This window comes from Pholcus phalangioides, unplaced genomic scaffold (assembly GCF_987345545.1).
Source record: "Pholcus phalangioides strain wild (caught in Gottingen) unplaced genomic scaffold, Ppha-v1.0 ptg000001l_1, whole genome shotgun sequence".
Classification (NCBI taxonomy): domain Eukaryota; kingdom Metazoa; phylum Arthropoda; class Arachnida; order Araneae; family Pholcidae; genus Pholcus; species Pholcus phalangioides.
The window spans coordinates 19,054,783-19,082,057 of record NW_028301594.1 but is presented as its reverse complement, the minus strand read 5'-3'; the positions used below and the strand labels follow the sequence as shown (position 1 = coordinate 19,082,057).

The window sequence follows — 27,275 nt, the reverse complement described above, 5'->3', positions numbered from 1 at the left end:
ATTTTTGAGATATTTTTTTTAAATATACAATTATACAGATAAATGTTATTTTGTAGGTAAATGCCAGAAAAAATAATTGTTCTGTAACTTTTAGTATTTTCCATACTAAGTTTTATCTTGAAAATACCTAAAAATCCACTTCGTTATTTTTTTTCTAGCTTACTTTATCAAGAATCAACTCTTGCAGCCATAGCCCTGTATAATATTGAAAATGTGATAGGTAATGAACGCACCCGCTCGCCTTAATTTTTTCCTAGAGGGTACATAATGAGTTGCTGTTTCCTGTGATAAACATTTCTCGAATATCAAAAGTAATCACAAACTTTTTGTGAAATGAAAATAATTAATTCTATTGTTTATTGCATGTTTTGATTAGATTATGAATATATACGAACTAACCACGCACAAATTTTTCATTATTTACATGTTTGTTTACTAAATTATAGTCTCCATCTCAGGGCTGTGTTTCAGAGTTTAGAGCTCTCGGGCCCTATCGTTTCAGATCCCCTTGAGCCAAATCGAACTTATGTGTTACGTAATATGATTTAGTTATTTGAGACACCCCCCCCCGAGGCTCCAACCCTGTGATACCCCCCCCCCCACATGATCTCTGTCTACAGGTTTCAATGTATATCCAAAACTATTGTGCCGAAATCACTTGTAATTTTCAAAATTAATCCCACATTCAATGCTGTATATAAACAAATTCCTATTCAGATGCTCGTTTGGACAAATTGTAATGGAACCGTAAGTGTCCAACGGACAACAGGTTTTAATACTATTAAACCACACATGCACCTCATCTACATTCCTCTGCGGAACTTCTAACGAATTGGTACACATTGGAATGTGTGTGTACATGTTCTGAACATGATGAGAAATTTGTTTCTGTGTAATGCTTGTTATGTGTGGCGCCACTTATGACTATGAGTGACGTATAATGATTGAATAATGGTATAGTTGTAAGCCTATTGCTTGCTGTGGCAAGACTTTCTAATGGAGAGATCGGCCCACATTTGCTTCTCAAAGTTAGGAACCAGACAGGTTTTACTGTGCAATGAAATCTCAATGTAATAATATTGTGCGGACCAATAAAATATTGTTGTAAAGCAACTATTATATTGAGAGACAGTAGTTTAACATTAGACTAGGCATTTCCAAACAAGACTTGAGAAAATATAGTTGTAGGGCAGTGGTTCTTGAACTTTGTCACTTGCCGCTCCCTTGCCTAATTCATAGTTCATCTGTGGCTCTCCAGAATAGTTTTGTAGCTTTTTCTTATATAAAAGGACCATGTCTAAGCATAAATAGGCACACAAGTTCCATATCTTCAGCTCTCCGTAATGCACACTTTAATAGAGAGATTTATCGTTGTATGTGTGTACATCTCAAAGCAGAATATGCCAAAATCTGTAAGGTATGTTGCAGAACAATCTGAAAGTATTTTACAAAAAAATGTAGAAAACACTATTATGGGAATTTTTATTGCAGAACATTTCCTGTCAGCTGAGGGCTTGTTGCAGAACAATGCAAAACATTCTGTTTTGGGGGTTATACAGTTGAACTCAGTTTAAAAAAACACAAATATTACAAATTTCCACATATAATAGATTTTTATTTCTCATGATTTTTGTATTGCTTATGTATACCTATCGATCTAGTACGGATGTAACAAAGTTTGCATATAAAGAGTATTTTCTTTGTTTTTCCTACTAGCAAGTCCAACTGTATTTAGTATATCTATCGTTATAGAGAGGTTTCACTATATTTGTTGGATTTTTCCGAAGTAAATTCAAACTTTTGCTACCACTACTTACTAAGTAAACATTTGCAGAAACGCAACTCCCCTATTTAGCATCCTTAACCGTTTAAGCAGCATTGGTGAGATATCTCGCTTTCTTGAAGGCCTCTTAGTATTGACAAGTCCAGATTTTTGTAAAGTTCTTTCTCAATGGAAACACTTTTTCTATACCTCTTACTTTAAACCTGTTGAAAATCAGAAGAAAGCCTACTTAATTAAAAAAGATATGACATTTTATAGGTGTTTTGTAGTTTCTGCTGTGCTTAAATGGTTAATTTGGGATTCTTCATGAGCTTCTTTTGGTAATATATAGGACCTATAGTGGGAACAGAGCTATAGTATATTATTCCCTTTTGGCATTTTTTTTTATCCTTTGGGGGGGGGGTGTCATAATGCAGTGAAAATCCTACTATATAACAATAATTGCCTTTATTTGTAATAAGAATTTTTTTTTGTCCCGATACACTTTTTATGGGGGTAATATATTCCGTTTACAGCAATAGCTCTCTTAAAACTATGTGTTTCTCCAGTCTCTTGAGTCATGTAATATGGTGTTTCCACCATGTTTACATTATGTATGTTGCAGTAAAAGTGATAAATCTAATGTCCGTGCAAAACACTACAGACCAATCCCATTATAACGAACTCCAAGAGACTAGAGAAATCGCTGCGTTATAGCGAAATATCTTTATAAAGGAATCCCAGGTTTTTGCATTATTCCTATGTAGGCTTATCTGGGAATTAGAAAAAGGGTTCGTTAAAACAAAATTTTTGCTATAATGGTATTCATTAAAATGGGATTTGACTGTGTATTCTAATATGTTATACTGTAGTCAGTTCAGTCTTTTCTGCAGTTTTTCAGCTTCGAGACATGAATGCAAGCTGGTCTTCCATTCGAAAAAGTATTTCCGCAGATAGCGAGCAGACCTACAACACGATACTGACATGTAACACAAAAAATTAAAGCATTTCCATCTTCAGTTTAGAAAATGGAAAGCAGATAGCAACATGAAACAAGCACGATTCAATAACATAAATACTTAAAATCCACACGTATACTCAGAACACACACATTCCGACATGTGCAGATATGTTAGAAATTTCATAGAGGAAACACTTGTACGAGGTGCATGTGCATCAGTTCAGAGCTTGAAAATGAAATGTTAATATTTGGTGATATGTTTTGGATTTTACATCTATTAACCTCTTCAGTAATGGATTTTGTTCATCTCTACTGGAAAGACCAAGATTTCTGGATATGCCACTAAAGGCAGTTTAATTCATATGTGTTGCCAAAACACAACTGTTTGCGGCATACATCAGTAAACACCAGATCACAACTGATGGTATCTTTAAAAAGTTGTTCAGTGAATTCATATAGTTTATAAGTGGTCATAAGGAAAAGTAATTGTAAAATATAGCTAAATTTTTTACGAATTTTAATTTCATTCCCCCATAAAAAAATATTATTAAATATATATTTCAATCAACGTTTTGAGTGCTTGTATTTTCACAGAAATGCAAATATCACGAGCATATTGTGTAATATCTTGCCGTTCAAGATATATGCCATTCAGGAATGTGCAGCCATCTAAAATAAGCAGCTTAAAAGAATCTGTTAGTCGACAAATGTTTCCTATAATTTCAACGTGGAGATCCAAATCGTCAAATTCATCACTCACTGAATCAAAGGACAGTGATCAACAGCATCAGTTAACAATCGGGGAGAAAGGTAATAAGATTTATTTGATTTACGTTTTGTTCATTATTTGTTTGAAATATCAGATGCAACAATCATAATTATGAAAAAAATCAAGGACCTGTAAGAAAACACATAATAGGCAGTTACAAAAGCTTTTGTTGCTGCTATTGTGCATTTTTCACTGACATGTTAGAATTTTTTACGTGTTCGCAGTTGCTATGAAAAATATTCACAAATTATTTAAATTCTGCATGTGCGTCACAATCTTGATTTTTGAAATTGAGGAGTGAAAATATTTTGAAGTTTTTACTTCAGTATTTTTCAAAGGATATTTTTTTTCTCATTTAGTTTATTATTTGTATTGAGATACAGAAGGAAAATTATACACACTATATGCAATGTATCAAATTTTAAGAAAGTGTGATTTATTTTTAATTCCAAAAGAAACCTGTGTTTTAATTAGTTTGGTGTAATTTCAGTGAAATTTTGCTGTAGCAAAATCCAGTGCCTGCTTTTTCCAGTTTGCCCTCTAGTGTAGGGCAAACCTACTCTTACTATGGTCCACAAATTTTCAGGGACCCAAAATCGCTACATTTTGTATTGTACATTTGGCTGTGGCACAGCCCACGTGTATTCTTCCCCTGTCTCAAGGAACACTATATACCTATAAGGGGGGGGGAGGGGCTTTAAAAAATTTCTATTTGCGTATTCACTCATGAGAAACAGGTTCTGGTAAAACCTTCCATGTTGACAAGCACAACAACTAAAATATTTTGCATGTACATTCAAAGAAACATGCAGGCTTATGAATGAAAAGGGGGGGGGAAGAGAGAGCACATAATATATATATAGAAACACCAAATTTTGGTGTTGTCTTCTAAAACTTAAAATAACTGAAAAAGAAACCCCTTTAAATCTAATCGGTTTCATCAAACATATAAAAATAAATTATAAATTTTTATTTAAAATTTTAATTGGATTAATCAAGTCAACTCAACTGAAATTTTTAACTGTAATTAACAATTGAACAAGTAATGATTCATTGGGTCAGTTAATCAATTAATCTGACCAGTCCTAATTCTTATGAACATATTTTCAGATACAGGAACTATTTTAAATATTGATTTGATCTTGATTGTAACTTTCTTTTTTTTTTCAGTAAAACAAACAACAAAAGATGTGTCATATGTAGGAGTTATCATTGCCGGAATCAGTGTAACAGGTATTTTGCATTGATTGCCCAAGTCATCCTGAATTTCCATGGCATGATTTAAAATCAGATAAATATCGTAATCATCAAATTAAGTCCATAAAAAAGGAATTTTTAATAAAATTTTCAAGAAAAATTATGAATGGATACTTTATGTAAATAATATTCAAAGCCCTTTTTTTCCCTCAATCACAGGCTTGATGTTATTTGCCATACTTAGAGAATTACTATCTGGACATAGTCCTAATTCAGTGTACACAGAAGCTCTGAAAAAGTGTAAAAGAAATGACCAGGTCGTCGATGCTGTTGGAGTGCCTATCAAGGGCTATGGTGAAGAAACAGCTCGTGGGAGGAGACGGCACGTCAGGTGTTATATGTTTTTATTTAACTATTGCTGGAATTTTAATGGATTTGTTCTTGTTTTCACAATCGTTCTTTCAATGTTAGTCAATGAAATGCATTAAAGTGTCTATACAACTGTGGTTTTCAACCATTGTGTTACAGAGAATAGGGTTCAACCAATCTCCAAAAATTTAGATATACAGGGTGGGTGAAAATTTTTAAAAATTAATAAAAAATCAACTGATTTTCACATAAGATGATGCAGTTTACACTTAAATACTTAGGCTATCAGAGCCTAGAGTTTTTCTGATGAATTTAGAAAATTAGTTCTAAATTTCACTCAGATGATGTCGTGTCATGAAAAACAACTTAACACATAAATAGTTGGGGTGCAATGAGAATCTAAAAACATTTCTGAAGGAGAAGGCAGTAGAACAAAAAAGTTTGGGAAACTGTTACAGATTAATAAAGCTACAAAGCATACTAATTTTGAAATGTAGTTGTTTTATGCAATGTAAATCAAAAATGGCTGAAAATCTGCTTACGTAATACTTGAATGGCCCCTTATGCTATGCAGTCAAGTTCATGAGCCATGAAGTCTGAGAGGTGGTGTGGTATGTGATATGGTCAGCTCATTTCTTTCACACACATGCAGATGGAAAAGTTCCTAGAATGCCCCACTGTTCAGTTTGACATGGAGTCACTAAAGAGTATGCACTGACATTATCTAAGTCTAAGGATTTTATTAAGTTTTTTTTTTTTTTCTAAATGTGTGTGCATTTTCTCTTATCTTAATGATTCAAAATCTTTCTGAAAGAGAGGTGTATCTGGAAAGCAATTCAAGGCAAAGGAAAAATAAATTAATCTGCTAAAAGGGAGTGTTACTCATTAGATTTATTTGGATTGGCATGAAAATTCAGCTAATGATGCTGTTGTTTTATGTTAGTGTGTGCATCAACTAAAATTTTCTTTATCCAAATCGATATTCATTAGCAGAGGTGAAAAAACCTTTAACCAAAAAATTTGTAGGCTAAGGTATCACTGTATTGGTGATGGAAATTCAAGTTCAGGAGAATATTCTTTTTCAAATTTGAAACTGCTGAATAAACTAAGAATAACTTCTTTTTTCCAGTTTCTTAGAATATGAAAAAGATGGTGTAAACTACATGAGAATGAAATTTTATATAGAAGGCAGCAGACGGAAAGGCACTGTCCATTTAGAAGTCAAAGAGGTTCATATTTTCTATTTAATTCAAATACGCATGAATTGATCTAATTTCATGCCATTCAAAAACTGTAAAATATAGTGTTATATTTGGCATGACCAGATCCTTGAATGCTGTTTTTTTTTCAAGCTGATAATTTTTTCCATTGTTAATGACATGTATTGAGTCTGAAAAATCTTTAAAAATCTATTTTGAATTATAGTGCTCATACAGGGCTTTATTGAAGATGTTAAAACTTCAAAAATCACATATAAAATTAACTTGGAAATAATATTACTTTCCAAGTACTTAACTACATTTTTTGTGTTCGAATTCTATGTGATTAGTGAGAAAAAAAATTGTAATGTAAACTTTAAGGTAAAAAAATAAATGAAAACAAAACATTTTAACAAATCAGCAAAATCACAGCCACACACATGGCTAATTGGGACATCAATCAGCAAATTTAAAATAGAAAGAAAGTGGCTTCACGTTATGTGCAAAGGCGATTATGAATTTTTATCTTCAAACTGGTTGCAGTAATGAACGTTTAAAGAACCTTATCACATATGCAAAGTTACACATTTAAAAGGTCAATACAGCAAAAGCAAGACATCTAGCTGATTCTTGCCAAATATCATTAATTCTTGCCCATTAACAACTGAGATATATTATGCACTAGCTGTAATACCCGGCGCTGCCCGGGGTTTTTTCAATGAGGCTTTATGGATCACGTGATATCTCCCTCTTTCTTTGAGGGACATACAAATCGTGTTCAAGTTGAACCAACTGGCAACTTACTGCGCGACTCATGAAATGAACAAATCTAGATTCAAAGAAACATAGAAATGAATATATATTTTTTTTTCTTTTTCAATGGGTGCCAAGTATTTCAATTCCCCCTCTGAAGTTCTAGTTATTCATCTGCCTGTTTCTGCTTCAAAAAATATTAAAACTGGAATTTCTTCTATGTATTTTATGAGACCATAATTAATTTTAAAACAATCTAAACTATATGTGAATTTATGCAGTTAAACAATAAGGAGACATTAATTTTCATACTTGAGAAAATATAAAAAAGTTGAAATCAATGTTATTACATGGATCTCAACTCAAAAGTAGGTCTGGCTAATCACTTCATATTTAATCTCCTGGGCTTCGTATATCTCTAAGCGAACTCAATATTTCAAAAATCTAGAATTCAATAAAATGTTTTAAAATTATTTATGTGTGGCGAAAACCCCGCCAAATTTTCGCATTTCTACAGTAAAATCGGCAATTTTAACACTGGTTTCTATGAGGATTACCCTTTTCCTGACCCTCAAAGTGATGATGATTATGACATCTATTCAAAAGCCTCATTAATGAGAGTATTGAAAATGTGGCAAAGCATTATAAAGGCATAAACTATTATACATATACTAACAGGATTAGAGAAGTGACAAACCATTGTAAAGGCATAAAACACGTCTGAAACACATTGCTAGGGAACCACGGTAACCAAAGTAAACGTTCCGAAAGTGATTGTTGAGGCCCAAAAACCATTGTTGCCCAACGTTTTTTGCCCTGCTCTGACGAAATTTTAAAGTAGCCTATCGTTCAAATTGGGTCCCATTTGGTATATATGCAAAATTTGGCGACAATTGATCAAAAATTGTAGATTTGTATAGAGAACATACATACACACACACAGACACAAAATCAATTTTATATATATAGATTCAGACCTGGGTATAATATCAACTCTGTGGACACACAAATAAAAATGACTTAATAAGTACGCTGATTCAATAACAAATAAACCCAATTCGCTAATTGTGCCAGAAGGGACCTTTAAAAACATCTTACAGGTGGGGGTGATATTAAAAAGCCGGGTTTACACTGTCGATTACTGTAGTGCGGCAAAATATTTCATTTAGCAAATGAATTGAAGATTGAATTCGCAAAATCGTGTGTCCATTCGGCCTCGATGGCTCAATCAGACATTTGACGCATATGCAACATAGACAGAGATAGACTTAAAAGTCTGGGGGGGGGGGGAGCGTGATGAGGATAATGTCAGTTCACATATACACACTGGATCACACCTTTGACACGGGGGGGGGGGGGTGGCAATGCACCCCTTCATCTCTGCGAATCAAAATATTTTTTGTACTGTACAATTTATATTGAGCAATTTTTATTTGTACATTATTTATTTTTCCATCTTGAACTTGATACAAGTTGTTTTGGAATCCACGTTTTATGACGCATCAATTTGGTTATAGTTCTCTCATTTGACTACAATTTTTTCCCATCTGATTATATTAAAAAATCTACAGGGAATGTATCGATCACCCTATTTATCTCTCAAATCTTGGTTATTTAAAAGGTGATAAAATAATGGGAAATGAATAGGCTTAGCATTATATAGAACATATGGCCCATTTTTCATCAATGTAATTTCAGACCGATAAATCATTTTTTTTAACATGCCAGACAAATGTCTTTTTTCTCATGAAAAAAATAGCTATAGTACCTTCATTTTTTTTAGCTTTAAGAATGTTTCAAGTTTGTTTTTTTAAATGCAAAATACAGAATCATGAATTCTGTATTTAATTACCTTACATATTTTTACCTTAAATATTTTTGATACAAGTTTTCTGATTTCAGAATGACAAGAAAAGGTATGAATACAGATATTTATTTGTGGAACTGGATGGATATCCATACAAGACTATTGTTCTTGAAGACAACAGAGACCACTTGATATCTGTATAATTTTTCTCATTGATTTAATTTATATTCAAAATAAATTTTATGCTTTTTAATTTTCAAAGAAAAATTGCTTCCATTGCTGTTTGCATGATAGACTCATCATGGTACTAACTTTCAATCTTAATCCAAAAGATAATGAACAGAAATTCCAGAATAAGCAGGGTTGGAATAATTCTAGCGAACAAAACAAGAATTTAACTAAGTTTGGCTATGCAACATTAAATATTCATTGTACTTGGGCAACCTCCAAATTGAGATTTTTATGCCAAAATTATATCAATACAGGGTGATTCAGAGAGAAGTTTAGTTTCTAGATATTGTGTGTGTATAAAACAGTTGTAGACGCAGACCGACTGATCTGTCAGGTAGATGCACTCATAAAGTTTGTATCACAGTACTGAGAAAGAGAAGTGACATTAATGATAATATGAGTGGTCACAGTCAAATAGCAACATATGTGGAGTTATTTTTCATGAGATGTTTTTTTCTGCACAGGTTAAGGATGACTATGGCAACTCCATTCTCAAATGTCATTGAACATTTCTTACAGATTCCATTTCACTCAATTCAAAAACACAAAATACCTTCACTACAGGTATTAATTGATATCTTGAGTGACTAGTCATATGACACACGCTTTGTTTGTCACGTATGAGGCTTCCCTCAGAGCGGGACTCCAACTTCAAGCATTGCAGTAGTTGTCTTTAACTGTTATTTTTCTAACAGCATCTAGAAACTTAATACTTCATGAATCGCCCTGTATAATATAATCAGAATTATTTCAAGATTTAACCAGAGGATGAGGGCAACTAAAAATTTTAAACCATGAACAAATGTGTCGTTCGTGAAACTTTTCTGCAGAACTTAAAATGATGTCTTGTTATTAGCAAAAAGCTTTTTCCTGTTTAGAATATTTAATGGAGAACCCACCTATTCAGTAAAAAGCAAGATTTATTGTAATTTTGAAAATCATCTGATTCATGTACAAAAAAGGTGAATATAACGTCATACATATGTGTTATAAACCTTTTTTTTCGACATGTAGATTTTTCCAAATACGAGTAACTTTTAGGAGTGAATTAAACCGAGGTAACATTAGACAATTCAGACAGTATTTTTTTTTAATTAAAAAAAAAGACAAATAATAAAGACTAATGTATCCCTGACCATAATTAGAGCTACATATAAAAAATTCGGGCAAGCGGTATTATAGAACTGCAAGTTTTGACGTTAATACATCCTGTGCCTTGAATCGCATGGTAGGTAATGACATTTAAATTGGTATCAGATTTATATGTGGAGTAGCTAACTGACGATACCAATGCCATCTATATGCATTGCGCACCTCTCAAGTTATACAGGGGTGGGAAGTGACTAAGTCCATTTCGGAGCAGCAAAATTCAGGATTTGGAGCAGTTTTGGAGCAGCAAACTCGGGATTTGGAGCAGCAAAATATGAGATTCGGAGCAGATATTTATAAATTGGAACAGTGAAATTAACAAGAATATTTTCGTTAACCCTCAACCCTTTTCAAAATAAACTGCACTGTATTTTGTTATCAAACATCTTCTCGTCAGCTTGATTTTTGTGTTTTAGGCTTTTGACACCTTGTTTGAAAGAGCGGCTATCATAAAATTTTTTGCGCCCGTCTATTTCAGATGATTTTTGCCTTGAACAGCAGCACTTCAAATGAGCTAAAAGAATTTTATAAATTTTTAATTTTTTTTTATACTTGGAAAGAAAATTGTTGCAAAATGGGAGAGAATTTCGGAACAATCAACAAGATGTTTGGCGATTCAGCACTCATTATCTGGCGAGATTGGCGATCTGACGCTCTCTATTTGGCGAGATTGACGATTTAACGCTCGTTATTCGGCAAAGTTTCTAAACTAACATCCGTAATTCGGCGGACATACACTTTTTACTCCCGGAATGAAAATTTTTTTCACGAAACATCGGGATTTAACACAATGACAATCGACTACAGTAATTTCTGCTGCTTCCAGTGACAACTTTTTTTTTTTAACGGAAACACTCGAATTTGCACTTTAAAGCTGAAAGGCATTGCAAGCCATCTTCAGTTCCACGATCACGGACAATATCGGGGTTTCGCGATGGAAAGCCCGATCAGGGGCCGATAGTGGAATAAAACACGCTCTTCTCTCTCGTAAAGAAACGTTTCGTGGCTAGCAGGAACAAAATTTTTTTGGCGTCCTTTCCGAAATTCCGGGCATACTGAAGCAAAATTCGCTATTTGGCGCAGAAAAATGTGAAAATACGCTATTGGAGCAGGGTGGCGCAAGATATTAGTTTTGGCGCAGTGCGGCGCAGAGTTCCCACCCCTGGTTATAGTATAAAACAATTTTGCACGAAAGTGGTCAGCGAGCCCGATACACCAGAAAGGCATTTTAAAGACAAAATTATACCAATCAGACATCAGCTGCAAACCTGTAGAGGTATAACTTAAAACGATTTTATGAAAGTGGGCAGCAAGCTTAGTGCCGAGACCAGAAAAGTTATTACAGTTGCATATCAATTATCCGAAACAATTCTGGATTGGGGGCGTTCAGATAGCCGATCATTCATGGAAATTGTGCTAGTATCATAGGGTAAATATTAAACAAAGAAACGAACACAAAACTGTGTACATTTTGTATCACATCCAGGAATATATCATTTGAGGAAAACACTAGCGGTCGCTAGCATAACTTCTACATGGTGCACAAATTTGAATTTGCCGACTGGAACGCTTTTGGTTAATCAATGCTCTACTGTAAAACCAAGGTAACATTATATTCGTCTCAAAAATACCTATGACTTCATTGGTACCAAAAGAGTATCATTGGAATTGCATTAACGAGGTCTATCCACAGACATCAAAAGCATGATACATAATGAATACTTGAGCATTTAAATTATTTAATTACATAACTTTTTGCAAATGCACCCAGTATTGTCAGGTGATTTAGAAAATGTATTCACTTAAAAAAAACAATGTCGAGGGTAAAAGGAACTAAAACGTACAGAGTCATGTGAATCAGACTACTATCTGTTCGATTTATGTAAGACATTTTATTTTATCTGTATTTTTACAAAAAAGATGTCCAAATAAATAAAATATCTACAAATGGAAGATAATATGATGACATTGCAAATAAATTTTCTTTAAAAAAAATAATTTTGAGAAAGCCGGAGGAAAATAAACCACATGAAATGACTGTAACGTTGAAATAATACACTGAATGCATGCTAAATGTATCGATCGGAAAAACAAAAAAAAATCGCCACAGGCATAATTTCCACAAGTCATGCAACGGGGGGAAAAAACAAGTTAGGAAGTGCGCTTTTTATTTTTCTCGTACTTCTCAAGGAGCACTTTCTTGTAGGCTGCTTGACTACTCCATAGTTGTGCAGCTTGAGTGTTCAACGGGCTATCTATGTTTGGCTCTATAAGAGGAAAAATACCACGTCAGTGATAAAAATGAACAAAACTAATATAAAAAAATTATGTTCATGTAATTCAGTTTTCTGAATACAATGAAATGCCACTGAAAATTTTAACAAATTTCAATTGTGAAATTTTCTGGCAAACACCACATGTCTGCTAAATATACATTTTTCATGCATAATACTGCTAAATACAGAACTTTCTCTAATATGTTTTCCTTGCATAATAAGCGACTGACACAAAACAATGTAAAATATCCAATAGAAGTAACTGCTGAAACAGTTACATATTTTGAAGAGCTGAATCATCCGAATCAAATGGGATAAAAAAAAAAACAGTGTTCATTGTACCAAGTGTAAAGACATTTGTGAGAGACTATACTGAAAAATGTTTGTCAAAAACTATTTTTTCACAAATTGATCTATTGAAAAATAAATTGTTCTATAACAGTCTCTCCCAAAATGGACAATGTACAAGAGAGGAAGTAGAAGCTACGGATATAACACAGGATCTTTAGGGTTGACCTTGTATGATGCTTTACCCTTCCAGTTAGAGGCATTGATGACAACCCTACTTAGACATTGGCACTAAAAAATACTAGAGATGCTATTTCTAGTTTAGAAATGAACTCTTGATGGTTGTGTTCTTTATTATCTCAGGTAGGTGTTTTTGCTCTCCACCCTATACAGATGTGCTTATTAAAATTAAGCATAATTTTATCATTTGGGTATTAATATCACTTGTGCTAAGTACAGAATGGACCGATATCTCAACATGGGAAAAAAAATTTATCATTGTTAAGATGTTGGTTAATGATAAATTGTTTTCTTTTGTATTTTGAAGCTAAGGCTACTCAGACTCATTTTACCCTCCATAATTTATCGTTACCAATCTGTTAGACTATGTAGGTCAGAAAGCTCTCTCATTGATGAAAAAATTTCTGAACACAGTTCACAAAGGGGCCGTAATAGCTGCCATGATCCATGTGAGTGTGTGTGAAGCACTTTTAAAATTTTTTTCCCATAATGCATTTACTTTTAACATGTCTAATATTGAAAAAAATCCTCATACTCCTCACTGGCCTGCACAGAACCCCCACAAGAGAGAAGTTCCCTATACTCTGGCCCAAGGGCCTGAAAATTAAATAACTTATTAATAAAATTTATAGTGAAATAGAATGATAAGTAGACCAGGGTCTTGTTCCTGAATGAGGGAGGTCCATGGGCTAGAAAAGGTTAAGAAACCCTGCTCTTTGAATAGAGTAATAGTCTGTTAACAGTATTACTATTGCAAATGTCATTCACTCATAAATAGAAAAGGTTTAAGAAAAAAATTACTGTGTACATCGCATGTAAATTCTACTCACCGCTAAGGAGAGATTGCAGAGACAAGAGTATGGTGCGCACATCATAGAGGGCAGTCCATTTTTCTTTCAAGATGTCCAGGCATATATTACCGTGATCATCTACATTTGGATGGAAACACTGTGTCGTGAAGCGAACTGTCGGCGCGCAATATGGATAGTTGCTTGGAAATTGGAGGCTCAGTTTGTAGGTGAGACCCTCGTATACCTGCAAATAAATAAATTGTATTAACACAGGAAATATAAAGACCCAATAGATGAATAGGTTAAAATTAAAAATTAGGTTTACCAATAAACTTTTAAAACGATTGGTATGTCAGAATACAAAACACTAGCAACAATATTAACTGAATATAGATAATCGAATAACAATTAAAAATTTTGAAACTGAATTAACATCAACCTAATAGGAAATATGGATACTGTATTTCATATACAAGGGTGGGAAATGAAAATTTGATTTTTGTAGCGGGAAATTTTTTTTTGTAGCAGCATTTATCAGTTTTGTAACACTTTAAAATTTTGGCAGGAAATAAAACAGTTTTTATATGCATATATATGCAGTAGCATACATAGGATTACTTTTTACTTTAAAAAACAGTGAGGCACACACAAGGCACAAAATGCACAGAGAATTCCTATAGAAGAAATAATTTATTTTTAATTCAAAAAAATTTTGAGGGACTTCTTGAAATTTATACTTTTACATTCTCCAGAATATCAACAAATGAGAGGCTTTTAACATAGACATTATGTTAGGTGGCGCCTGCGTCGGCTGGAAATTGAACGAAATTTCTAAGATAAGGTTTCGTCTCTGTACATGACACATGGCGTTTTAGATTTCAAAAATAATTAGAAAATGAGTGGTTTTTAGATTTAGTTTGTAGACTTGGTAATCACTGATTTAAAGAAATCACTACAGGAGAGATTTAATTCATAAAAAAAGTAATTATTTTTCTTGTTTTCACCACTGTTTCCTCAAGTCTAAGTTGTGCTTTTGTTCTCTCGTTCTTTCAAGCATTTTTGAACGTTTGATCTAGCTTCTTTTACCACAATTTACACATTTCATATTTAAAATGATAAGTGTTTCTTCTTGAGTTCGCTCTTGATCATTACCTCAATTTGATTCAACATACTTTGAGATGACTTCTTTTGCTGGGTCATTCTTAGAATATTTATTAGAAATTCTAAGAAATTTAAGAGTGATTAAAATTATATAGACTTAAATTATTTTTAATTTAAACTGTAGTAATTTAAAACGGTAGAATTAAATTGTTTTCAATTTAAACTACAGAATAATGATTAAACCATTAGAAATTTAATAGAATGATTCTATTTTCACAAAAAATTCAATCCGAGTACATCTGTTTTCACTCCCTATTTATTTCGTGACCTTTTTCTTGTTTTATCACTTTTCCGGGATTTCATCACTTTTCCCATGATCATAGATACCCTGAATTTACCGATGCTTTTTGTGTCCCAACTCCTGATGGTGAAGACAGATTCGTCATTGCTGTTTTTCCAGTGCAATAATATGTTTTTTCACAAACTTTCCCATTCTGTTGAAGGATACAAGAATGTTTCCTCAAGCACAGCTAGTCAGGGAAAATTGATGCAATTAAAAAAATAATTAACATAAGGAATGCAACAGTAATAAGGGAAATAACATAAATCAAAGGAATCAACTTTTTTCATGAAAAATTGCTGGAAGCAGTAATTGAAGGCTTTTTTCGTTCTGCGTATGAGCGGCAATTGGTGTAGTTTGACCCTATGTTATATGTTGTCTGAAGCCTGGGAATCAAATCATGGGGAGGGCCTCAAGCTAATTCCATTTGTGTCCCCAAGAAATAAAATTGCAGGGAGGACAAATGATGTTATTGAAAAGTCTGCTTCTATTGTGACGGAACTTCAAAGTTTTTAAGGGAAAATTTGGTTTTTCGAGCAGAATTTAAGAGTTTCAGCATTATGTAGCAAAATGTAACAAATTGTTGAAAATTGCAGCAGCTTGTAGCAGATTTACCACCCCTGTGTTTAGTATTGGGCATGTATGTGGTAGAGAAATAAAAAAGTTAGAACTGCCTTAGTTCATAGAACAAATAATCCAAAATTCAGAGAAAAGACTGATAATTGATTTAATTAGTTGATTTGAACCCAGAGTCCAGGTACAGTTGAGTCCAATTATAACATACAGTGAGGAGGTAACATACCATTTTATAATCCCTGATTTTTTGCCCATTCAGTTACATGTATTTTTACCTCTCTTATTACACACCGGCTTGAAACATACACTGTGGGTATAACATACCAAAAACACTCCCTTAACATTCGGGTATAGCATACTGCAAAGAAAAAAAAATATATAGAAAAATGATGCCAAAAATAGACTTATTTATGCAACATTCATTGCATTCCGGTGATATTTTGATATATTCTTTCACAGAAAGTCCCCTGAATCCAGAATATATGGATATCCCAACTTCTAAGAGCAAGAAATACCATTGAAAATAATGGTTTCGCCCTTAAAATATAGGACATATTTTTACAGCATGCCCTTTGATCCCACTAATTTTCCCTCCCCAACATACTCTGGATCCACACTTGTGGGGATGCCTAAAAAACACTACCTGTAAGTACATATCTATATTTTGTGGGAAATTTTCATTTAAAAAACAATCCTTTCCTATGTTTCGGTGAGGACTGCATTGCCCAATGCTTTTCAAATCATTTATGTTTGATTTTTCTGATACTATTGGATCACCTGGTAGATGGCAGAGATAAAAGAACTGTTGTAATCAGATAAAACAAAAATTTACACTGTTTTAAAAACATCAAATTTCTACCTGTTGAAAGAAAATGTGAAAGCATATTGATTGCAGACAAAATTCATGAACATCAGTTGCTTCTTTATAAGTTAATTATAAATATGATGGCAACTTTGAATGAAAAATATTAGCATAAACCCAAATAATGTGTCAAATCAACGAAATTGATCAAAAATCTATGCATGTTTGGTATGTCATGTACTATGTAATTTTTAAAATTCCTCAGGACATATATTTTATAAACCAAAAAAAATATATTAATTCTATATTAAACTTAATTACGTGCTGCATAAATTTATTTTGTCGGCGACAATCTCAATAATGCCTTTTATGCATGTATATAACTGCTATACAAGCTAATTTCAAGACCTTGCTTATAACATACACACAATGGTTACATAACATACCCTTCTCGAATCACCAAGGGGATATGCTATAAGGGAACTTGACTGTGTTAAAGAATTTTCCGGAATAGTTGATTTCAATTTCACAGCATGCTAGTCTCGCCCTTTTTGTTTTCCTGATTTGCTGGCTCATGCAGGGGGAATACAGTGGGGCTGGACAAATCAGGAAAAAACCGAAGAGCCAGAACAAATTAGGCACCAAAAGTTTTTTACCACAGCTGCCAATTTCCAGATTTGAAAAATCTGTAGTTTGACCGTGACAAAACATTTCTTGCTGCCAAAGAAAATAAGCAACACAAATAACAAAAAATTATGTATTTTTCAAAGCGACCAAATGGCCAGTTTCCTCTGGCCATTTTCATATTTTTATGCAATTTTGGTCCTCCAAAACTTTTTTTTGTTATAAAAATTGTCCCTTTTCTTTTAGTATTTTCAAGGAAGTTTACCTTTTATTTTTCACTGAAATCAAGCAGATTATTATGACTACGAATATTTGTCACACATATTTGTAATTTTTTTTCATGGAATTTATTCTGATCCACTGTAATGTACAGCAGTAGCACTTAATTTCCAGCCATCGGCGATTTTGTTTTGAAGATTTCAGCAATAAATGGAAACTTTGCTCAGTTTTGGAATCGTATTTGACAACAGTTGGTAATATTTTCTTGAGAAAACATGGCTACCTAGATATTGCAAGGGTTCAGGCATTTTCTATGGGAATTTTTAATTTTTGTGAAGCACAATTTAAAGATTTTTAGGGGTTTTCTATACAGATACAAAAATTCTGAAGAATCTGGTCCCCGACCAGAAGATTTTTTTAGACTATAAAGACGGAAAAGGCTTCCAGGTAAATTGGAAGCATTTTACCTATGTTTTTACCCAAAGAAAATGGACCAAAATAATGCTTTCGACTTTTTCAGGACAGTGACTCTTCTTTCACATTAACAAATATGTTATGAATTCAAACATTTTGTACTGCTCTCCGCCTGCAATTTAGAAACTACTTAAAGAAAATTTTAAGTGCTAATATGAATTTTTTAGTTGGCATAGCAATCTGGCCCCTGGGATTTGTCCCGCCCTGAAATACGATATATATTTGATTATTTACTGCAATGCAATAAGAACAATGATTTGCTACAATGTTTCAACTGCTTCTTCAGCAATCAATGTTAATACAATGTTAATATGGCGCTTGTGAATAATAGTCATGTATGGAATCTAAAAAAAATAAACATACAGTTCCGGGTGCACCCTTTATAGTCCCAATCCAGTTGAAAATGCTGCTTTCGGTAGGGAATGCTGAAATATCTTTGTCACCGCTCATCTGAAAACATAAGCAAAGAAAACATGAAATCAACACAGTTAACCAACAATATAAATTTTACACTCATCCCACCTTCAATAAATTAAAAAAAAAACAAACCTTTCCTACAAGGGCAATGAGACCCAACACTATTTACAGATTTCTGTCTATAAACAATATTAAACTGCACTCAATGAAGACTGGCCAAGTGTGTAACAATCCCCCCCCCCCCCAAAAAAAATAGGCAACAGCAAAGCTTTTTAGGAGCCAAACGTAATAAACATCACTAGATTCCTGATTTTTTTTTTAAAGAAAAATGGTACAACATAATTGTTTCTTTGTTTTCCCATCAATATTTTTAAACCACCATTAGTGACACAAAAGAGCCAGCAAGGCCACGACTCACAAATGGTATGCCATAAAACCGCTCTAGAATTCTAATGCAATTCTATACAGTTGTCTATCATAAATTTTAGGCCGGAATATCGTATACATCAGATCAGCATTTAATTAACCAGTCAAGTGGTTACGGCGGCATTTGCCATCGCTGATATATGTAATGGTGTTGCCTACGACGGCATTTGCTGACACGCAGACTTTTCTGTCTTTTTCACATAGATATAACGAAATAATTTGTCATACATGTGCTGCCATGTCTGTACAGCCATCTTTCTACTTTATTATCTCATCACTAGATGTAGTTGACAATTATATTTCATGGTCTGAGATTATTATTACTATTATCTTTGTCATGTTTTGCAAAACTGCATCCCCAGCAAAGCTTTTATTTCAATTTCCAACTCCTTTGCAAAGATGCATCTGTTTTATTACTCATATATCTTTTAGCAAAGGTTCAACTACTATGGTTCCACATAAATCCATCAACAGCATTTCTTTTAGTCACAGGACATTATAACCACCCCTCCCCACTTTTGGGGTTTCATAGTAAGTCTCGACACATTCAACCTTTTTTTTTTTAACCGAGCACAACTCAGGTCTATCGCCATAGGCAATTTTCTACCTAGTGAGTTGTGCCGGAAGTGTAATTGTGTGCACCTAACAGTCTGAGTGCGTATCTAGTGTTGTGTATGATTTTTCAGTGCTGCCATCTATATCTCAGAAGTGAAGTGAGTGATGTGTCGTGACTGAATATTTGTACTGTTTGTAGGTCTGTTGCTCTCTGTGGCGAGACTTTTTAACGGGAAGATCGGCTCGCATTTCCACCTCAAAGTTGGGAACCACAGAAAACCAACTTCAGCCAACCACCACTGTGGTGACGGTGGGGCTCGAACCCGGGTCCCCGCAATGCGAGTCCGTCACTATGACCACTCGACCACCACAGCGGCAACACATTCGAGCTATAAAAAAAAAATATTTTAATATTTCAAACTTCCAAGAAAGGGAAAAAGCACGCGCATCTTCAAAAAAAGTGGCACTGCGGGTAACGCTCGGAGAAATTAATTGGACAGTTGACTGGTTAAAGGAATCTGCTATCATTTTCTCATTCCATTATTTTTAATTTAAATGCATTTACGTTGGTAGATAAAAATGCTGACATATATTCCAAAAATAGTGCACTGCCTTCAGAACACAATATAATAATCATAATAAAAAAATTTTGAACATCTATAACAATTTTTTTTACATGGCAGTATTTCTATACATGGCTTTATCATTCAAGCCCTATATTAGTATTCAAATTTGATATTTTGCCATCATGAATGTTATCATTGTGTCCAATACACTTATAAAACATGATCTTTATTATTGTGTATTTCTTATGAAGAAATCGTGACGTATTTTGCCATCTTTGTGAATCGTATCAAAACCCATTTCCTATCAAAAATTCCCAGATGCCACTGCTATATAAAACATATTGATACCCACATTTGATTGCGGGAACTTTTTTTGTTAGTTTAGCAATGACAATGAATATTTTCACACCAAAAGGGAGTTGCATTTAATAAAAGAACCATAGATGCAATGCAAAATCTGAACACCAAAAATCATGGTAGTTACTGAAGATACAGGATAATAAAAGTCCCCGTAAGAAGAATTTTTTACATCGTTCTACAATGAGTAAAACGATGTTCTGCAGTAAAAATCCCTATAATAGTGTTTGAAGCACTTTTCTTTAAATTTCTTCCAGATTGTTCTGCCTAAGCACTAATTGTTCTATGACGTACGTTGCAGACTTCAGCATATTCTGCTTTGGGAGATAGAAGTTCAACAGAAATTTGACAAATGAAAAATCATGGAAATGATTTCGCACATTTTGGTTCAACTGAATTGTATAACTTTCAAAAACAATTTTTAAAAAAATGTATTTTTCCAATCATAGCTAGACTGACCATGTTTGCTTGAGAAAAATACAGGACATTGGGCTTCGAAATATGAGACATTGCCAATTATCACCAAAAGTAAGCAAAATTGCCAACTCTTACTAAAATAACAAAAAGTCACCAGTCACCAATTACAGGAAATGAAGTGCTACTTGAAATTGCAGTGAATTAAAATAAAAAGCATGACAAATATGTGAGATGAATATTCTTTTTTGTATTCGTAATTATCGTAATGTAGATTCTATGTAAGGAAGATAATTTTAATTGCTGATTTCAAGAATAAAAAATTGGTTTCATTGAAAGTAGGTAAAAAATCGAGACATTTTTGCAAAAGAGTTGGGACAGCCAGAAAAAACAAAGTACCGGATCTATTCTAGGAAATATGGGATGCATGGACATCCCCTAATTATAGTTAATAGTTATCAAATTCTGTGGTCGACCTACAGCTACATGTCACTGAACAGCAGGGCTTGACAGATCGAAAAAGATGTAGGTGCTAGCCAAATTTATCAGAAGCCAAACAGTTTTTGCTAGACAATAAAAGGTTTAAAATTATGTTTTCCGAGCCTTGAGATTCCCTTTCTATGTTTAAAGATGCCTCTTTTCTCTTTCTTTCAAACCAACCACACAATTTTGGCCTATCACCATGCAATTTACTACCAATTGAGTTGTGCTGGAAATGTGAGTGCACCTAACAGTCCGAGTGTATATAGGGTGTCATGCGTAAATTAGTTCTGTCATGTATATTTCAAATTTTGAATGAAATGTATTGATCTTGAATTGAATATTTGTACCATCCGTAGGCCTGTTGCTCTCTGTGATGAGACTTTTTAACAGGACGATCAGCTCGCATTCACACCTTGAAGTTTTGGAAATCACCAAAAACTTCAGCCAACCACCACTGTGGTGACTGTTAAAAAACACTGTCATGCATTTAGACAGTTTTATGCCAACCTTAGGACATGAGCATAGTGTGTACACTAGTTTCCTATTTTGCAAGTTGGCGGCATTACAGATTGGCTAAAAACACAGGTTTTCAATCAATCAGCAATGGCGACGACTTGCAGAATCAGAAACAAATGTGTGCCATGTTCGTACCACTTCACCTTAATTTGACAATCACATATAAATAATTTTGGGCACAATAGGCCTACAGTTTTAATTGTTATGGTGCCCTAAGATTTGTCAAACACTGCTGAAAAGGCCAGTTAAGATTTTGTTGGTTATACAAGAGGCAATGGACATATAACACAACCCTCACTACTCTGTAATCAGAATTCCATATTCTGCTTCTGAAAAACCATGTTTTTTCAGCAGCCCTGGCCACCTTCCACAATACATTCACCAGAATAATAATACTCCATTCTGTGATTCTATCAACATTTACAACATAAATACTGGCTACCCACAAGTTTAATAATAGAGACGACACTTGTTATAACAACCATTCCATTACAATAACCAATAGGATGTCTGAAACCTTTTCATATATGGTTTCCTTTACTCATAATGACCCTCTGAATATATCACCCATTTTTGACAGGACAAAGGGGATCATTATATCGAGTGTCGACTGTATCTTGCTCTGTACATAAACCTCCACCTGGATGTTTTTTCCTACCAGCCAGCTGTGAAAAAATTTCTAAGAGAACACTGCAAATATAAGAAATTTCAAACAGATTCTATTGAACTTACCATCAGCCTCATTAGCTCTTGTTGTAACCTGAATTGATAAATGAAAAACAATCTATTAATTAACCAATTACCACACAAAACGAGATCATTTCATTAGTGATATGTAAGTTACAAGATAACAAACTGTGCTATTGAATACCAGGGCTGGCTAATTTCCAATGTAAAATATACCTTTTATCACATTTTCTATTACCCAAAAAAAAGTGACACATTGCCACCATTACCTTCCCTGGAAATAAAACAGATGTATAGCAGGGCTGGATAAATTCCAGGCGCCAGATCCCCATGGTGACTAAAAAAAATTGAAATTTACGACTAATATTTTTTAGGTATGATAACTTAATATCGAAGTCGAATGATAAGACAAAATTATCTGAAATTATAAATGCCTACTAGCATGTAAAGGGATCCCTAATTCTTGGGTAACTAAAAAATACACAATTTTGGACTGATTTCATGGGGGTGGGGAAAATAGCTTGACGCCTGTAAAATTTTACTGCAGCCTAAATTTCTTTCAATTTGTCAAGCCCTGATGTATAGGCTATATGTTTTGGGTGTTCCTATCATCCTGTCCAATGTTTGTCAATGCGTATCTAGGTGCATGATTCATATTGAAATTCAATTTTACTTCTGATTAATTCCATTGGTCCATTAATCCCCCCAATTATATCGAGTAAAAATACTTCGAATTCTGGATAATTTTTTTAAGAGTTATTTATCTATTTTTCATCAAACTAAAAAAAAACCACCTATCAAAATTTTATAGGGCACGGTAAACCAGGTTGATAAGATACTCGCCTAAAGTACCAAAGGATGTGTAGAAGTGTCTCAAGTTTGATATCAGGTCAAAACTTTCCTGATACAGGAGTACAACAGATACGGCAGTATGACCACAGAAAAAGATTGTTACCACAGAGAGTCCCACATAGAAGGATTAGCACACCACAACCTCTCTGTGAGTATAAAAAGTCTGCCATTCAGAATCTGCAATAAATTACAGGTCCCGATCCAATTAGCCCTTGTGTGCAGAACATGACAGTGGTGCAACAAAAATGATCAAATTAAAATTTTAGAGAGGAGTTAAATTACTTTTAAAAATTTGAATGAATTTCTCAGATAACGCTGGTCCCACCCGTAACCCTGGTGAATAGCACAAAATCAGTTCTGGTGATACAAAATAGCCACCAAACAGCAGTAATACCATATATTCGGAATTCATCTCAGGTCTAGACAAATCCAAAAAAAGTCAGGCACCCCATTCCATGAAAAATTGAATTCTTTCGATCTTTTCCTGAGAAAAATATCCAAAACAATGGTTTTTTTTTGTAATTTTTTTGGGATCAAACAACCCCTTCCAACATTAGCGGTCATCACATGCTGACAAAAATTGTGAAAATTTAATGTCCTTAGACACTGCGAAATTCATGACTGTAAATTTTATGTGCAAATACTGTAAACAGGGTTTTTGGGGTTCTAGCCGAGATTGTAGGATTATAGTGTTATTTTGCAGGAAAAATCGTAACACACCCCCCCCCCCCCGAAGGAAAAAATTGAACCCCCGGAGAAAATTCTGCATATGCCTATCAACAGGGCTAATGGCAGTATGGCAGCTAATGACAGCGGATTAGCTTAAGCTTTCAAATGTACGGCCAATGCTGTTTTATCAGCTTGCAGCTACCGATAAAACGTATGTCATCAGAAATTAAAACGTCAAAAATAATCTGCTGTCCTAAAGTTACCTGTTTACAGTACCAAATTTTTAATTGCCATAACGACCTGGTGTTTAAGAGTCATCAAGCCCTGTAATGTACTACAGTTACTTTACAAAATGAACAAAAACCATGCACTGCAAGGTCTACCAGTTCTTTCAACTCACACACATTAACTTCATTCCTTCAGTTTCGAATGCAAGCCATTATCCACCACAAGTCTGGCGTTTACTGAATAAGCATCCAGATCTGTATACGTGTCCGAGTGGCATGGTGTAAGATGCTCATCTATCACCTTGAAGGTTGCCGTCACGATCTCAGGTTTGAACTGGAGAGAGGATAGAGATAAGATATTTTCCCTAACAAACTTGATGGGACCACCAATAGACAGCGCCTTCATTTCCAACTCATATTATTAATGGTAGCATATAAATTGCGTTGCGATATGGCGAGAGTCGGCGAAGTATTTTGTGTCCAATAATTGTGTGCCTATTTGTTTGCATTCTACCAACCTATGTACATAACAAATCTGATTAAAATTTGTCCAGCAATATACCAGAGATAATTGGACAAGAGTGGAAATTCTCTTCATTTTGAGCACCAGTGCAGCTGCAAGTAGTCGCTACATACAAAATTTCAACGCTCAATATAGGTTATGCGATCTAGGTCATGTGTCATATCAAGAATATAGAGAATTACACATCATTACGATATTATACACAATATAAAGATAAAACAAAGCGTATAAATTGGTTAAACTTGTGTTAGCATTACACAACCTTCAAGTTAATAACAGTCGACCCCAACCCCTCCCTCACTCATAAATGGTAATTTCTTTGATGAGTTTTACCGACGTGGACGTTTCACACGTGGGGGCATGAAGTTTTTGGCGACGGGATACGAACCTCTTCTTGACGCTGTGGCATCCAGCTTCACTCTTGGCCTTATCCTCGGAAGTTTTAGACGACGTACCACCAACGGATGATGTGGTTCCTGCGAGAGGGTCAATGTTTTGAGACGCCATGTGCCCGAGGAATATTGGGGCGAACAAAAAGTTTCCAATTATCACTGAGGAGAAAAAAAAACAAAAACAGACGACAGCACTGCTCAATTATGAAAAAAAAAACCTCAACAATTCAAACAAACTCAGCGCTGACAACAACGGATGTGCACAAATATAACGAACGACGACCATGTAAATGAATTGACCAATCAGTATTCAGCAAGTCTTTTCGATGGCAGGTTTTACAAATTTTACTTCTTTTTTTGTGTATTGATCGGTATATTCGTTACTAGAAACTGTCGGTAGGGGATAAATATGTGTAACCATACTTCATCAATATTTTCACGGAGAAGAAGATTATTTTAAGATGAAAGTCGTTGTCGTGAGTTCATTTTTCTCAACTTTTCCTCAACATCAGCGGTTCACATCATCAGTAGATGCCGTTGCTGAAGAAGTTTGCGTAAATATTTTGCTGACCATATTTTTTCGCGAGAAATACGAGACATTGGGATTCCAAATACGGAAAATACGGGACATCGCCAATTATCGCTAAAAACGATGCTAAAACCAAACAAAGTTGCCAAATATTGTTGAAATTACGGTAAAATCACAATGGTGGGAAATGATGCTTTACTGAAAATTGCAGTGGAGAAAAATGTATTCCACGGAAAAAAAACGTTCACTAAGGCAAATGTGGGAGATTAATATTCTCATATATAGTTATAATTATCATAAAATAACTTATGAGTTGAAAAATAATGTCAATCTTTGACTTCAATAAAGAATAAAAAAATTCAAGTAGGCTTCGTGTAAAATACGGGAAAAACCGGGACACTTTTGCCAAAAAGTCGGGACGGCCAAAAAACAGAAAATACCGAGACTGTCCCGGGAAATACGGGACGTATGGTCACCCTACGCAAACTTGATCTATTCACGCAAGTTAAACACCCCCCCCCCTCCCCCGATGATGAAAAGTTTTTCTCTTTCAAACCCAGCACAACTTCGAATTTATTTCCGAATGAGTGATGCCGGAAGAGTGCATGTATTCCTAACAGTCTGAGTGCGTATGTAGTGTTGTGCGGGAATTTGCAATGCTGCCATCTATTTTTCACACTGTGAATGACGTGTCATGATTTGATATTTGTATCGTTGCGGGTCTTTGCTCGACACCGAGGAAGATCGGTGATGGTAATAACTGCTGGTATTGAGAAAACGTTGAGAAAAATGAACTCACGACGACAACCTTCAGTGTGGGCTAGACAAGGGTGAGGCTGATCAGGGCCGCAACGGGGGGGGGGGGGAGAGCAAGCGGGGTCTGATGCAGCAGGAACTGGACTGCAGGGGGACTCCGAATTCACCTTCTGACTGTTTCTTCTATATTACGCGGGGTTCTAAAATGCGTGCTTGCCCCGTCTGACAAGGTATAGTACTCAGATCACGAGAAGAGTTACGCGAACCCCCCTTTCTGGAGAGGGTCCATTTCGGCGCGGGGAAAGGATAAAAATTATCCCGGGTTGCCACACACAGTAAAGGCTGTCTTGGCGCAAATCTCTGTATGCGGGTATTCTTCACGCTTCAGTGAACACCGTCAGTCTTCACGCTTGAGTAAGCTGCGCTTTTTGTGTTGGCGTTTGTTAAAAGATGTACTCGAAAATTGTTGTTATAAATTTTGGAAGTAAATTAAATTTTTTAATTTAAAAAATTTGAATTTTTATTAAATTTAATATTTTGAACTAAAATATTTGATACAGAAAAAAATTCGAAGGGAGTAATGGTCATTTAGTTACAAAGGGAGTAAAATTACTTTAAATTAATAATTATAAATTCCTAAAATAAATTATTTGTTAAATTACTTTAAATTAATAATTTGATACAAAAGGAGTATTATTAATATAATAATAATAATTTATTGCTACTGTAAATTATATGGCATTTTCTTCGGTTCAATTTCTATACCGCAGCAAGAGAATGCCACCTGCTAGCAATTAGCCATTCTTCTATTTACCTTCTCTTATAGCCATATCATCGTCTTTTTTCCTTTTTTACTTTCTCGACAGAAGCTACTCATATGGGCTTTTTAAATAGGAGACAAATAAAAAGATTGAGCATGCTTGCTTGTCAAGTTTGCAGTTACGTCTATAGCCACCTTAAGGGCATGTCCCCCCAAGG

General features: G+C 34.4%; 2 protein-coding genes across 2 annotated transcripts; one reads left to right on the top strand and one right to left on the bottom strand.

Annotated features, from left to right (window-relative positions):
• The first annotated feature begins 189 nt into the window (after positions 1 to 189).
• LOC149090026 (mitochondrial import inner membrane translocase subunit Tim21) lies at positions 190 to 9,074 on the top strand. The gene is made up of 6 exons (XM_089232001.1): positions 190 to 311; positions 3,318 to 3,533; positions 4,663 to 4,725; positions 4,909 to 5,080; positions 6,188 to 6,287; positions 8,913 to 9,074. Exons 2-6 carry the CDS (start codon positions 3,320 to 3,322, stop codon positions 9,018 to 9,020), a joined length of 657 nt encoding a protein of 218 aa, XP_089088127.1. The 5' UTR covers positions 190 to 311; positions 3,318 to 3,319; the 3' UTR covers positions 9,021 to 9,074.
• A 2,995-nt stretch (positions 9,075 to 12,069) lies between these two features.
• vih (ubiquitin conjugating enzyme vih) lies at positions 12,070 to 25,298 on the bottom strand. The gene is made up of 5 exons (XM_089232000.1): positions 25,009 to 25,298; positions 22,395 to 22,422; positions 18,292 to 18,378; positions 13,832 to 14,036; positions 12,070 to 12,464 (listed from the first exon to the last, which is right to left on the bottom strand). Exons 1-5 carry the CDS (start codon positions 25,125 to 25,127, stop codon positions 12,349 to 12,351), a joined length of 555 nt encoding a protein of 184 aa, XP_089088126.1. The 5' UTR covers positions 25,128 to 25,298; the 3' UTR covers positions 12,070 to 12,348.
• Between the last annotated feature and the right edge of the window lie 1,977 nt (positions 25,299 to 27,275).